Raw genomic sequence first — 15,103 nt, forward strand, 5'->3', positions numbered from 1 at the left:
GAAAAGATTCTGAGGGACAGAATCAGTCTTCACTTGGAGGATCGAGGGTTAATTAAGGATAGTCAACATGGCTTTGTTAATGGAAGGTCGTGTCTGACTAACTTGATTGAATTTTTTGAAGGGGTGACCAAGGAGGTAGATGGGGGTAGTGCAGTGGATGTGGTATACATGGATTTCAGTAAGGCTTTTGACAAGGTCCCACACAGGAGACTAGTCAAGAAGGTAAGAGCCCATGGGATCCAGGGCACCTTGGCAAAATGGATAAAAAACTGGCTTAGTGACAGAAGGCAGAGGGTGATGGTAGAAGGTTGCTTCTGTGACTGGAGGCCGGTGTCCAGTGGGGTGCCGCAGGGATCGGTGTTGGGTCCCTTACTGTTTTTAATCTACATTAATGATCTGGATGTCAACGTACAGGGCATGATCGGCAAGTTTGCAGATGACACAAAGTTAGGGGGGGTGGTGAATAGCGAGGAAGGGATCTGCAAGCTGCAGGAAGATATAGATGAGATGGTCAGATGGGCGGAGCAGTGGCAGATGGAATTTAATCCTGAAAAGTGCGAGGTGATGCACTTTGGCCGGAATAACTTGGAGAGGGAGTACACCATGAATGGAAGGACCCTAGGGAAGACAGGGGTACAGAGGGACCTTGGAGTACAGGTACACAAGTCCTTGAAGGCAGCAGGACAGGTGGACAGGGTGGTCAAAAAGGCATATGGGTTACTGGCCTTCATTAGCCGGGGCATCGAATATAAAAGTAGGGGGGTAATGATGGAATTGTACAGAACACTGGTGAGGCCACAGCTGGAGTATTGTGTACAGTTCTGGTCACCACATTATAGAAAGGATGTGATAGCTTTGGAGAGGGTGCAGAGGAGATTCACCAGGATGCTGCCAGGGATGAAGGGCCTCGGCTATGAGGAGAGACTGAGCAGACTGGGGTTGTTTTCCCTGGAGCAGAGAAGGCTGAGAGGGGACATGATCGAGGTGTACAAGATCATGAGGGGCATAGATAAGGTAGATGGCGGGGAACTTGTTCCACTGGTGGAAGGTTCATCAACGAGGGGACATAGATACAGGGTAAGGGGAGGGAGGTTTCGGGGGATGTGAGAAAGAACTTTTTCACCCAGAGGGTGGTTGGAGTCTGGAACTCACTGCCTGGGGTGGTGGTGGAGGCGGGAACACTCACAACGTTTAAGAGGCATTTGGATGGGCACTTGAAATGCTACAACATTCAGGGCTACGGTCCAAATGCGGGAAAATGGGATTAAAATTAGACTGTGTTTGGTAACGGGCGGCACGGACACGATGGGCCGAATAGCCTCTTTCTGTGCTGTAGGACTCTATGACTCTATGACTCTCTATACAGGGGTACAACGAGATTGGGAATGCGACTTCCATACGATGCAATAGTTGTAATGAGCTAATCTTTAGACAGCCCATGGGGGCACTCAGCAGGACCGGTTCATAGCAGCTATGGCCCTGGGGATGCAGCTGTTTCTGAGTCTGGAGGTGCGGGCGTAGAAGGCCTTGTATCGTCTGCCCGATGGTGGAGGTCCCCAACAGACTGTTGCAGGGGTGTGAAGAGTCTTTGTGGATGCTGGTGGCTTTTCTGAGGCATCGTGTGTTGTAGATGCCCTCCAAGGCCGGTAGCTGTGTTCCGATGGCCCTCTGAGCTCTATGGACTACCCGCTGTAGAGCTTTCCTCTCTGCCTCCGTGCAGCTGATGTACCACACAGGGATGCCATGCGTTAGGATGCTCTCTATGGTGCAGCGGTAGAAGGTCGTCAGCAGCTGTTGGGGTAGACCAGACTTCTTCAGTGTTCTTAGGTAGAACAGTCTTTGTTGTGCCTTCTTGACCAGCGCAGCAATGTTATTGGACCATGTTAGGTCCTCCGAAATGTGAGTGCCCAGAAACCTGAAGCTGGACACTCTCTCCACACTGTCCCCGTTGATAGAGATCGGGGCATATTCCCCGTTATGTGACCTACGGAATGTGTGTCCTCTCCTGTCCTCTCTGCCCCTCCCCTCTCTTCTCTCCTCTTCTCTTCCTCTCTCCTCTGAGAGAGAGTGCGTGAGAGGGAGAGTCAGAGAGAGTGATAGTGTGTTTCTCCTCCCCTCTCCCCTACCCCCCTCTCCTCTCATCTCCTCCCCTCTTCAGACCTAAGGTCCCTGTGCCTTGCTCTGATCCCTTGACCAGGCCGAGCACACTGGTTCCCCGTGAGTGGTTCGACCCACTCACCCCCTATGGTTCTAGACACTGGACTTAGATGCAGGAGCGTTGATAGTGCAGAAAAATTCAACCAGACCAGATTTGAAGATCAGGGTTTAAACGGAAAAGGCTTTTATTGTGCACTTGGGACTATTGTACATGAATGCTTTGACACAGTTCTATTAGACATATACATAATTACACGAATACTTCGTCTCTGAATCTTAAACGCAATGTTCTATAAGACATATACTTGACTGTAAGATGGGGAACGTACGACACATCGTAAAATTGGCCAACACATATACACTTACACCCACGTTAATTAAAACCACCCTCCCATCTACACTAAACTATGTCCAGGATGTGCAGGATCGGGGTACATGCTCACCATGGGGCTATTACTGGGGTTACTGGCTGTTCGTGCTGTTTCCTCCGATTAGGTAGCTGTGGAAGGGTCGTCTCGGTCTTTCGAGTGGTCCCGGGCTTCACCTTGCCCAGGGGTCGTTCTCCTTCGCGATCGCCTCTGCTCAGCGCAACCCGACTACGCTGCCTGTGTTCCTGTCCTTGTCCTTGTGCTCCTGTTGTTCGTGCTGTGCTTGTGCCTGTTATTCTAATCCTGACCCATCCTATCTCCCGCCAGATCTCGGGATCTCTTTGTTTTAAAGATGGGTTTCGAGTTTTCTCTTTGTTCTGCGTTATGTCCGGGGGTACCGGTGATGGCTAGATGGTCTGTTAATCTGTTTCTCGTTAAGAGGTGATGGGTTTAACTGGTTTCCCATCACCTGCCAGGTAGGTTTCTATGGGCTATGGTGCCCCCTTAACGAGATTAACTGTGTCGGTCGGCTTGGGGCATTGTGAGTATGCTGATGTCAGCGCCCCAGTGTCTGGACTTCCACCTGGTTTCGCAGGTTTCTGCATGGCCAATATCCATCCATTGTTCTGGCCGTGGCTTTGCAGAAACCTAGAGACTGGGCTGTGGGGTTTTTGCTTTTGTGGCTGGTCACGAGGTCCCGCAGCCATCTTAGGACCCACGGGTTGTGACATCCCTTGGTAAACTGACCGCAGCCTTCCTCCGCTATCAGCCCCAGTCTCGTATAAAATGTACAAACTGCAGCTCTTTGGTTTTGTTGTTTGCAGAATGAGGGAAAACTTCTCAAATCTTACACCTCCCCTCTTCTCCCACTCTCCTCCTCTCCCACTCCTCCCCTCCCACTCCTCCCCTCCCCTCCCCTCCCCTCCCCTCCCCTCCCCTCCCCTCCCCTCCCCTCCCCTCCCCTCCCCTCCCCTCCCCTCCCCTCCCCTCCCCTCCCCTCCCCTCTCCTCCTCTCCCACTCCCCTCCTCTCCCACTCCTCCCCTCCCCTCCCCTCCCCTCCCCTCCCCTCTCCTCCTCTCCCACTCCCCTCCTCTCCCACTCCTCCCCTCCCCTCCCCTCCCCTCCCCTCCCCTCTCCTCCTCTCCCACTCCCCTCCTCTCCCACTCCTCCCCTCCCCTCCCCTCCCCTCTCCTCCTCTCCCACTCCCCTCCTCTCCCACTCCTCCCCTCCCCTCCTCTCTCCCATCTCCCGTCTTCCCCTCTTCCCCTCCTCCCCTCCCCTCTCCCTCAGAGATTCAGAGAGAGTGTGATAGTGTGTGTCTTCCCCTCGCCTCTCCTCTTCTCCCCTCCCCTCTCATGTGTTTGAGAGGGAGAGTGAGAGAGAGGGAGAATGGAGAGAGATAGAGTGTGAATGTGTGTGTTCTCTCCTCCCCTCCCCTCTCCTCTCCTCCCCTCCCCTCCCCTCCCCTCCCCTCCCCTCCCCTCCCCTCCCCTCCCCTCCCCTCCCCTCCCCTCCCACTCTCCTCTCCTCCCCTCCCCTCCCCTCCCCTCCCACTCTCCTCCCCTCCCACTCTCCTCCCCTCCCCTCCCCTCCCACTCTCCTCTCCTCCCCTCCCACTCTCCTCTCCTCTCCTCTCCTCCCCTCCCACTCTCCTCCCCTCCCCTCCCCTCCCCTCCCCTCCCCTCCCCTCCCACTCTCCTCTCCTCCCACTCTCCTCTCCTCCCCTCCCACTCTCCTCTCCTCCCCTCCCACTCTCCTCTCCTCCCCTCCCACTCTCCTCTCCTCCCCTACCACTCTCCTCTCCTCCCCTCCCACTCTCCTCTCCTCTCCTCTCCTCTCCTCCCCTCCCACTCTCCTCTCCTCCCCTCCCACTCTCCTCTCCTCCCCTCCCACTCTCCTCTCCTCTCCTCTCTCCCCTTCGCCCCTCTCCTGTCTTCCCCTCCTCCCCTCTTCCCCTCCTCCCCTCCCCTCCCCTCACCCCTCCCCTCCCCTCCTCTCCTCTCCCCACCCCTCCCCACCCCTCCTCTCCCCTCCGCTCCCCTCTCCCCTCCCCACCCCTCCCCTCCCCACCCCTACCCTCTCCCCTCCACACCCCTCCCCTCCCCTCCTCACCCCTCCCCTCCTCTCCTCTCCCCACCCCTCCCCACCCCTCCTCTCCCCTCCCCACCCCTCCCCTCTCCCCTCCCCACCCCTCCCCTCTCCTCTCCTTGCCTCAAATGAAGTCTGGTATTCTCCGAGACACACAGACGAGTGTTTTGAGGAGGTTAAGGGCCGAAATAGGCCGTAAATGGGGCTGGACATCTACTCTAGGCCTGGGGGTAATTCGGGGCTTAAGAAGGCCTCAAATGAAGCCTGGTCTGCTTCTGGACTTCAGACGGAGGTTTTGAGGAGATTAACGGGCAAAATAGGCTGCAAATGGGGCCTGGATCTGTACTACTTTGGGCCTCTGGGTGATTCGGGGCTTATGTAGGCCTCAAATGAAGCATGTGCTTCTACTAGACTGAAACATGGGAGTTTGAGGAGATGTGGGAGAGTCGGACTGGGCCGAAAATGTCTGAACATAGAAACCTAGAAAATAGATGCAGCAAGAGGCCATTTGCCCTTCGAGCCAGCACCGTCATTCATTGTGATCATGGCTGATCATCCACAATCAGTAACCCGTGCCTGCCTTCTCCCCGTATCCCTTGATTCCACTAGCCCCTAGAGCTCTATCTAACTCTCTTTTAAATTCATCCAGTGAATTGGCCTCCACTGCCCTCTGTGGCAGAGAATTCCACAGATTCACAACTCTCTGGGTGAAAAAGCTCTTCCTTATCTCCATTCCAAATGCCCTCCCCTTTATTCTTAGACTGTGTGGCCCCTGGTTCTGGACTCCCCCAACATTGGGAACATTTCTCCTGCATCCAGCTTGTCCAGTCCCTTTATAATTTTATACATCTCTATAAGATCCCCTCTCATTCTTCTAAACTCCAATGAATACAAGCCCAGTCTTGCCAACCTTTCCTCATATGACAGTCCCACCATCTCGGGGATTAACCTCGTGAACCTACGCTGCACTGCCTCAATAGCAAGGATGTCCTTCCTCAAACTAGAAGACCAAAACTGACACAATAGACAATCGAAGGTATCACAAAATGCTGGAGTAACTCAGCAGGTCAGGCAGCATCTCGGGAGAGAAAGAATAGGTGACATTTCGGGTCGAGACCCTTCTTCAGACTGATGTCAGGGGGGCGAGACTAGGAAGGATATAGGTGGAGACAGGAAGATAGAGGGAGATCTGGGAAGGAGGAGGGGAAGGGAGGGACAGAGGAACTATCTAAAGTTGGAGAAGTCGATGTTCATACCACTGGGCTGCAAACTGCCCAGGCGAAATATGAGGTGCTGTTCCTCCAATTTCCGGTGGGCCTCACTATGGCACTGGAGGAGGCCCATGACAGAAAGGTCAGACTGGGAATGGGAGGGGGAGTTGAAGTGCTCGGCCACCGGGAGATCAGTTTGGTTAATGCGGACCGAGCGCAGGTGTTCAGCGAAACGATTGCCGAGCCTGCGTTTGGTTTCGTCGATGTAAATAAGTTGACATCTGGACCAGTGGATGCAATGGATGAGGTTGGATGAGGTGCAGGTGAACCTTTGTCTCACCTGGAAAGACTGTTTGGGTCCTTTGATGGAGTTGAGGGGGGAGGTAAAGGGACAGGTGTTGCATCTCGTGCGGTTGCAGGGGAAAGTGCCCGGGGTTGGGGTGGTTTGGGTAGGAAGGGACGAGTGGACCAGGGAGTTGCGGAGGGAACGGTCTCTGCGGAACGCAGAGAGGGGAGGGGATGGGAAGATATGGCCAGTGGTGGGGTCCCGTTGTAGGTGACGGAAATGTTGGTGGATGATATGTTGGATCCGCTGGCTGGTGGGGTGGAAGGTGAGAACGAGGGGGATTCTGTCCTTGTTGCCAGTGGGGGGAGGGGGAGCAAGAGCGGAGCTGCGGGATGTAGAAGAGACTCTAGTGAGAGCCTCATCTATAATGGAGGAGGGGAAGTTTCCTAGAGAACGAGGACATCTCGGAAGCCCTAGTGTGAAACACCTCATCCCGGGCGCAGATGCGGCGTAGACGGAGGAATTGGGAGTAGGGGATAGACTTTTTGCAGGAGACAGGGTGGGGAGAAGTGTAGTCCAGATAGCTGTGCGAGTCAGTGGGTTTGTGGTAAATGTCGGTCACTAGTCTGTCTCCTGTGATGGAGATGGTGAGGTCCAGGAACGGGAGGGAGATGTCGGAGATAGTCTAGGTATATTTAAGAGCCGGATCGCTTGTGGGGGATGGAAGTGTAGAGTGACTGGACATCCATGGTAAAGATGAGGGAGTGGGGGCCTGGTAACCGGAAGTTATTAAGGAGACGGAGAGCATGTGAGGACATAGATGGGGAGGGACAATAGACAATAGGTGCAGGAGGTAGGCCATTCAGCCCTTCAAGCCAGCACCGCCATTCACCGTGATCATGGCTGATCATCCACAATCAGTACCCCGTTCCTGCCTTCTCCCCATAATCCCATTGCAATCATTAAGACTCCGCTATCATTAACAGCTCTATCTACCTTTCTCTTGAAAGCATCAAGAGAATTGGCCTCCACTGCCTTCTGAGGCAGAGAATTCCACAGATTCACAACTCTATGACTGAAAAAGTTTTTCCTCATCCCCGTTCTAAATGGCCTACCCCTTATTCTTAAACTGTGGCCCCTGGTTTGGGACTCCCCCAACCAAAGATACTAGAGGAACAAGATAGACCACTCGATCCAAAAAAACGTAGTGTCATGGTGCCATTTTAGTCGGCAGAAACTTGCAAACATTTTAAAAGAAAAATAACAAAATCTGTGAAATTGATAGATGAGATATATTCTGCATTTTAATGGTCTCATCACCCATACTGTTCCCCCAAACACTGATTACACTGCGAGAGGCAGAGCCAACGGTGGGTTTTGCTTACTACAATGACGTACTACACGTCAGTATACGTGATTTCAACGGAGTGGTCCATCTTGTTCCTCTAGTATCTTTGCCCCCAACATTGGGAACATGTTTCCTGCCTCTAGCATGTCCAATCCCTTAATAACCTTATATGTTTCAATAAGGTCCCCTCTCATCCTTTTAAATTCCAGAGTATACAAGTTCACTCGCTCCAGTCTTTCAACGTACGGCAGTCCCGCCATTTCGGGAATTAGCCCCGTGAACCTACGCTGCACGCCCTCAACAGCAAGAATGTCCTTCCTCAAGTTTGGAGACCAAAACTGCACATAATACTCCAGGTGTGATCTCACCAGGGCCCTGTACAACTGCAGAAGGACTTCTTTACTCCTTATTATTAGACTGTGTGGCCCCTGGTTTTGAACTCCTCCAACATTAGGAACATTTTTCCTGCATCTAGATTGTCCAGTCCTTTTATAATTTTATACGTCTCTATAAGATCCCCTCTCATCCTTCTAAACTCCAGTGAATACAAGCCCCGTTGTTCCATTCTTTCAACATATGACAGTCCCGCCATCCCGGGGATTAACCTGGTGAAACTATGCTGCACTGCCTCAATAGCAAGGATGTCCTTACTCAAATTTGGAGACCAACACTGCACATTGAGGAGATTAACAGGCAAAATAGGCCATAAATGAGGCCTGGATCTGTACGACTCTGGGTCTGGGGGTGTTTCAGGGCTTAATTAGGCCTCAAATGAAGCCTGGTCTTCTACGAGACTGGAACAGGGGTTTAGGAGGTGATTGAGGGCTGAAATAGGCCATAAATAGGGCCTGGAGATGATTCGAGGCCTGAGTAGGCCTCAAATGAAGCCTGGTCTCCTCCTGGACTTCAGAGGGGGAGGGGATGGTTTGAGGAGATTAATGGGTAAAATAGGCTGTAAATGGGGCCTGTATCTTGGTTTGATTTTTCCGCCTCTCCTTCGGCAGGGAACGTGGCCTGGATGCATCTCCTGGCCGCCCGGGCCTTGCGGCAGAATCCAGGCCTGGTCGGTGGCCAGGCCTACTTCTGCTACGACGATTCCCCTTACCTGAGCTACGAGGACTTTGACCAGTTGTTGCTGGGCTCGGCGGGCGTGCGTTTGGTGGGCCGGCAGCCCCTGCTGCCCTTCGGCCTTGTCTACCTGCTAGCCCTCGCCAGCGAGACCCTTCAATGGATCCTCCGGCCCATCGCCAAGATCGACGCCACTTTGAACCGCTGCACGCTCACCGTGGTAACTACTGCCTTCTCAGTAAGCACGGATAAAGCGGCTCGCCATCTTGGCTACGCCCCCCTCGTGCCTTGGCACCAATGCCAAGAACGTACCGTAGCCTGGGTACAAAGCCTGGCTCAAACTGGGGCAGGGCCTGCAAACTAGCCTGGTGTCACACCCATTTTACAAACCGAAAAATAGGTGCAGAAGGTCATTCGGCTCTTCGAGTAGGGTTGCCAACTGTCCCGTATTAGCCGGGACATCCCGTATATTGGGCTACATTAGTATGTCCCGGACGGGACCGCCTTCGTCCTGTATTAGGCAAGGAGGGTGTTGTAGGCCCGGACAGTGTAGGCCCGGACAGTGTAGGCCCGGACAGTGTAGGCCCAGGCGCCACCTAGTGGAGGATGCGTAGCCTGGATGAGGAACGTGGCCTGCATGCATCTCCTGGCCACCCGGCCCGGTCGGCCGCCATTGGTGGAGCTGGCTGGGCGAGGTCACGTGGGGCAGTGATGTCACCTTGTCCCATATTTGGGAGTGAGATAGTTGGCACCCCTAAAAGAGACGTCGGAGCCCCGCGCCCCACGTGACTTCACCCAGCCAGCAGCCACGTGCTCCCGCTCCATCAATGGCGGCCGGCCGGGCCGGGAGTTGGCTTGCTACATAACCTCCGTTAGGTGGCGCCTGGACCTCCGGACCTACACTGTCCGGACCTACAGCGTCCAGGCCTACAGCGTCCAGGCCTACAGCGTCCAGGCCTACAGCGTCCAGGCCTACAGCGTCCAGGCCTACAGCGTCCAGGCCTACAGCGTCCAGGCCAACAGCGTCCAGGCCTACAGCGTCCAGGCCTACAGCGTCCAGGCCTACAGCGTCCAGGCCTACAGCGTCCAGGCCTACAGCGTCCAGACCTACAGCGCCCCCACGGGCCTACAGCGTCCAGGCCTACAGCGTCCAGACCTACAGCGCCCCCACGGGCCTACAGCGTCCAGGCCTACAGCGTCCAGGCCTACAGCGTCCAGGCCTACAGCGTCCAGGCCTACAGAGTCCAGGCCTACAGCGTCCAGGCCTACAGCGCCACCACGGGCCTATTAAGGGACAAGGGCGGGACAAACAAATTTTGCCCAAAATACAGGATGTCCCGGCTAATACAGGACAGTTGGCAACCGTAAATCATGCCCATTTTAGAAACATGGAAAAATAGGTGCAGGAGGAGGCCATTTGGCCCTTCAAACCAGCACCGCCATTCATTGTGATCATGGCTGATCATCCACAATCAGTAACCCGTGCCTGCCTTCTCCCCATATCCCTTAATTTCACCAGCCCCGAGAGCTCTATCTAACTCTCTTTTAAATTGGCCTCCACTGCCCTCTATGGCAGAGAATTCCACAAATTCACAACTGTCTGGGTGGAAAAGTTTTTTCTCACCTCAGTTTTAAATGGCCTCCCCTTTATTCTGTGGCCCCTGGTTCTGGACTCCCCCAACATTGGGAACATGTTTCCTGCAAATCGCTTGTCCAGTCCTTTCATAATGTTACACGTTACACGCGTGTCCGATGCTTGTATAATGTTACATGTTATACACGTGTCCGGTGCTTGTATAATGTTACACCTCTCTATAAAATCCTCTCTAGATGCAGATGCAGGAAAAATGTTCCCAATGTTGGGCGAGTCCAGAACCAGGGGCCACAGTCTAAGAATAAAGGGGAGGCCATTTAGGTTGAGTGAGTGGGCAGATGTGTGGCAGATGCAGTATAATATAGATAAATGTGAGGTTATCCACTTTGGCGGCAAAAATAACGAGGCAGATTATTATCTGAATGGTGTCAAATTAGGTAAAGGGGAAGTGCAACGAGACCTGGGTGTCCTTGTACACCAGTCACTGATAGCTGGCGTGCAGGTACACCAGTCACTGATAGCTGGCGTGCAGGTACACCAGTCATTGATAGCTGGCGTGCAGGTACACCAGTCATTGATAGCTGGCGTGCAGGTACACCAGTCACTGATAGCTGGCGTGCAGGTACACCAGTCATTGATAGCTGGCGTGCAGGTACACCAGTCATTGATAGCTGGCTTGCAGGTACACCAGTCACTGATAGCTGGCGTGCAGGTACAGCAGTCATTGATAGCTGGCGTGCAGGTACACCAGTCATTGATAGCTGGCGTGCAGGTACAGCAGGCAGTGAAGAAAGCTAATGGAATGTTAGCCTTCATAACGAGAGGATTTGAGTATAGGAGCAAAGGTCCTTCTACAGTTGTACAGGGCCCTAGTGAGACCACACCTGTAGTACTGTGTGTACAGGGCCCTAGTGAGACCGCACCTGGAGTACTGTGTGTACAGGGCCCTAGTGAGACCGCACCTGGAGTACTGTGTGTACAGGGCCCTAGTGAGACCACACCTGTAGTACTGTGTGTACAGGGCCCTAGTGAGACCGCACCTGGAGTACTGTGTGTACAGGGCCCTAGTGAGACCACACCTGGAGTACTGTGTGTACAGGGCCCTAGTGAGACCGCACCTGTAGTACTGTGTGTACAGGGCCCTAGTGAGACCACACCTGGAGTACTGTGTGTACAGGGCCCTAGTGAGACCACACCTGGAGTACTGTGTGTACAGGGCCCTAGTGAGACCACACCTGGAGTACTGTGTGTACAGGGCCCTAGTGAGACCACACCTGGAGTACTGTGTGTACAGGGCCCTAGTGAGACCACACCTGGAGTACTGTGTGTACAGGGCCCTAGTGAGACCACACCTGGAGTACTGTGTGTACAGGGCCCTAGTGAGACTGCACCTGGAGTACTGTGTGCAGTTTTGGTCTCCTAATTTGAGGAAGGACATCACGAGATTGATCCCTGGGATGGATGGACTGTCATATGAGGAAAGATTGGAAAGACGAGGCTTGTATTCACTGGAGTTTAGAAGGATGAGAGGGGATCTTATAGAAACGTATAAAATTATAAAAAGATTGAACAAGCAAGGTGCAGGAAATATGTTTCCAATGTTGGGGGAGTCCAGAACCAGGGGCCACACACAGTTTAAGAATAAGGGGTCGCCCAGTTAGGACTGAGATGAGAAGAAACTTTTTCACCCAGAGAGTTGTGAATAACATATAACATATAACATATAACAACTACAGCATGGAAACAGGCCTGTCCGGCCCTACCAGTCCACGCCGACCATTCTCCCTGACCTAGTCTCATCTACCTGCACTCAGACCATAACCCTCCAATCCCCTCCTATCCATATACCTATCCAATTTACTCTTAAATAATAAAATCGAGCCAGCCTCCACCACTTCCACCGGAAGCCCATTCCATACAGCCACAACCCTCTGAGTAAAGAAGTTCCCCCTCATGTTACCCCTAAACCTTTGTCCCTCAATTCTGAAGCTATGTCCCCTTGTTGGAATCTTCCCCACTCTCAAAGGGAAAAGCCTACCCACGTCAACTCTGTTCGTCCCTCTCAAAATTTAAAAAACCTCTATCAAGTCCCCCCTCAACCTTCTACGCTCCAAAGAATAAAGACCCAACCTATTCAACCTCTCTCTGTAGCCTAAGTGCTGAAACCCAGGCAACATTCTAGTAAATCTCCTCTGTACCCTCTCCATTTTGTCGACATCCTTCCTATAATTTGGCGACCAGAACTGCACACCATACTCCAGATTCGGCCTCACCAATGCCCTGTACAATTTCAACATTACATCCCAACTTCTATACTCGATGCTCTTGATTTATAAAGGCAAGCATACCAAACGCCTTCTTCACCACCCTATCCACATGAGATTCCACCTTCAGGGAACAATGCACAGTTATTCCCAGATCCCTCTGTTCCACTGCATTCCTCAATTCCCTACCATTTACCCTATACGTCCTATTTTGATTTGTCCTACCAAAATGCAGCACCTCACACTTATCAGCATTAAACTCCATCTGCCATCTTTCAGCCCACCCTTCCAAAAGGCCCAAGTCTCTCTGTAGACTTTGAAAATCTACCTCACTATCAACTACTCCACCTATCTTAGTATCATCTGCATATTTACTAATCCAATTTGCCACACCATCATCCAGATCATTAATGTAAATGACAAACAACAGTGGACCCAACACAGATCCTTGGGGCACTCCACTAGACACTGGCCTCCAACCTGACATACAATTGTCAACCATTACCCTCTGGTATCTCCCATTCAGCCATTGTTGAATCCATCTTGCAACCTCACTATTAATACCCAACGATTTAACCTTCTTAATCAACCTTCCATGTGGAACCTTGTCAAATGCCTTACTGAAGTCCATATAGACAACATCCACAGCCTTGCCCTTATCAATTTCCCTGGTAACCTCTTCAAAAAATTCAAGAAGATTAGTCAAACATGACCTTCCAGGCACAAATCCATGTTGACTGTTTCTAATCAGGCCTTGATTATCCAAATAATTATATATATTGTCCCTAAGTATCTTTTCCATTAATTTTCCCACCACAGACGTCAAACTAATAGGTCTATAATTGCTAGGTTTACTTTTAGAACCTTTTTTAAACAAAGGCACAACATGCGCAATGCACCAATCTTCCGGCACCATCCCTGTTTCTAATGACGTTTGAAATATTTCCGTCATAGCCCCTGCTATTTCTGCACTAACTTCCCTCAATGTCCTAGGGAATATCCTATCAGGACCTGGAGACTTATCCACTTTTATATTCTTCAAAAGTGTCCGTACCTCCTCTTCTTTAATCCTCCTAATTTCCATCACTACTCTACTTGTTTCGCTTACCTCACATAATTCAATATCCTTCTCCTCGGTAAATACCGAAGAAAAGAAATTGTTTAATATCTCCCCCATTTCTTCCGGCTCAGCACATAGCTGTCCACTCTGACTCTCTAATGGACCAATTTTATCCCTCACTATCCTTTTGCTATTGACATATCTGTAGAACCCCTTGGGGTTTACTTTTACATTACTTGCCAAAGCAGCCTCATATCTTTTTTTCGCTTTTCTAATTTCCTTTTTAAGATTCCTTTTACATTCTTTATATTCCTCAAAAACCTCATTTACTCCCTGCTGCTTATATTTATTGTATATCTCCCTCTTTTTCCGAACCAAGTGTCCAATTTCCCTGGAAAACCACGGCTCTTTCAAATTATTATTCTTTCCTTTCCACCGAACAGGGACATAAAGACTCTGTACTCTCAAAATTTCACCTTTAAATATCCTCCATTTCTCTATTATATCCTTTTCATAAAACAACAATTTCCATTTCACTCCTTTTAAATCCTTTCTCATCTCCTCAAAATTAGCCTTTCTCCAATCCAAAATCTCAACCCTTGGTCCAGATTTGACCTTCTCCATAATGATATTGAAACTAATGGCATTATGATCACTAGACCCAAAGTGCTCCTCAACACATACCTCCGTCACCTGACCCGTCTCATTTCCTAACAGGAGGTCCAACACTGCCCCTTCTCTGGTAGGCACCTCTACGTATTGCTGCAAAAAACTATCCTGCACACATTTTACAAACTCCAAACCATCCAGCCCTTTAACAGAATGTGATTCCCAGTCTATATACGGAAAATTGAAATCACCCACAATCACTACTCTGTGCTTACTACTAATATCTGCTATCTCCTTACATATTTGCTCTTCCAATTCTCGTTCCCTATTTGGCGGTCTATAATACACCCCTATAAGTGTTGCTAAACCTTTCTCATTTCTGAGTTCCACCCAAACAGCCTCCTTAATCGAGCCTTCTAGTCTGTCCTGCCAAAGCACTGCTGTGATATCCTCCCTGACAAGCAATGCAACAGCCCCACCTCTTGCCCCTCCGATTCTATCACATCTGAAACAATGAAATCCTGGAATATTTAATTGCCAATCGCAACCCTCCTGCAACCATGTTTCACTGATCGCCACAACATCATACTTCCAGATGTCAATCCAGGCTCTAAGCTCATCCACCTTTCTTACAATGCTCCTAGCATTAAAATATACACATTTAAGGGACCCATCATTTCTTATTCTCAGTTTATTTCTTTTCCCTTCTTTCTCTCCTACATATTGGGTCTGAGTGTTTCCCTTTTCTGCCTCCTGCCTCACACACTGCCTATTAGCTATCTGTGTTTGAGTCCCTCCCCCCAACCGTACTAGTTTAAAGTCTCCGCAGTTATTTTAGCAAATCTCCCCGCCAGGATATTGGTTCCCCTCGGGATTGGTTCTGTGGGATTCTCTGCTACAGAGGGCAGTGGAAGCCAATTCACCGGATGTTTTCAAGAGAAAGAGTTAGATTTAGCTCTTAGGGCTAACGGAATCAAGGAATATGGGGAGAAAGCAGAAACGGGGTACTGATTGTGGATGATCAGCCATGATCGTGTGTCTGGTGTTGG

At 51.1% G+C, this 15,103-nt stretch overlaps 1 protein-coding gene across 1 annotated transcript; it reads left to right on the forward strand.

Annotated features, from left to right (window-relative positions):
* Positions 1-1,216: 1,216 nt before the first annotated feature.
* On the forward strand, positions 1,217-8,900 carry LOC144590837 (3 beta-hydroxysteroid dehydrogenase type 7-like). Its single transcript, XM_078395228.1, has 2 exons — positions 1,217-3,001; positions 8,464-8,900. The coding sequence occupies exon 2, from the start codon at positions 8,478-8,480 to the stop codon at positions 8,889-8,891; it is 414 nt and encodes a 137-aa protein (XP_078251354.1). The 5' UTR covers positions 1,217-3,001; positions 8,464-8,477; the 3' UTR covers positions 8,892-8,900.
* Positions 8,901-15,103: the final 6,203 nt, after the last annotated feature.

This window comes from Rhinoraja longicauda, unplaced genomic scaffold, assembly GCF_053455715.1.
Source record: "Rhinoraja longicauda isolate Sanriku21f unplaced genomic scaffold, sRhiLon1.1 Scf000339, whole genome shotgun sequence".
Lineage (NCBI taxonomy): Eukaryota > Metazoa > Chordata > Chondrichthyes > Rajiformes > Arhynchobatidae > Rhinoraja > Rhinoraja longicauda.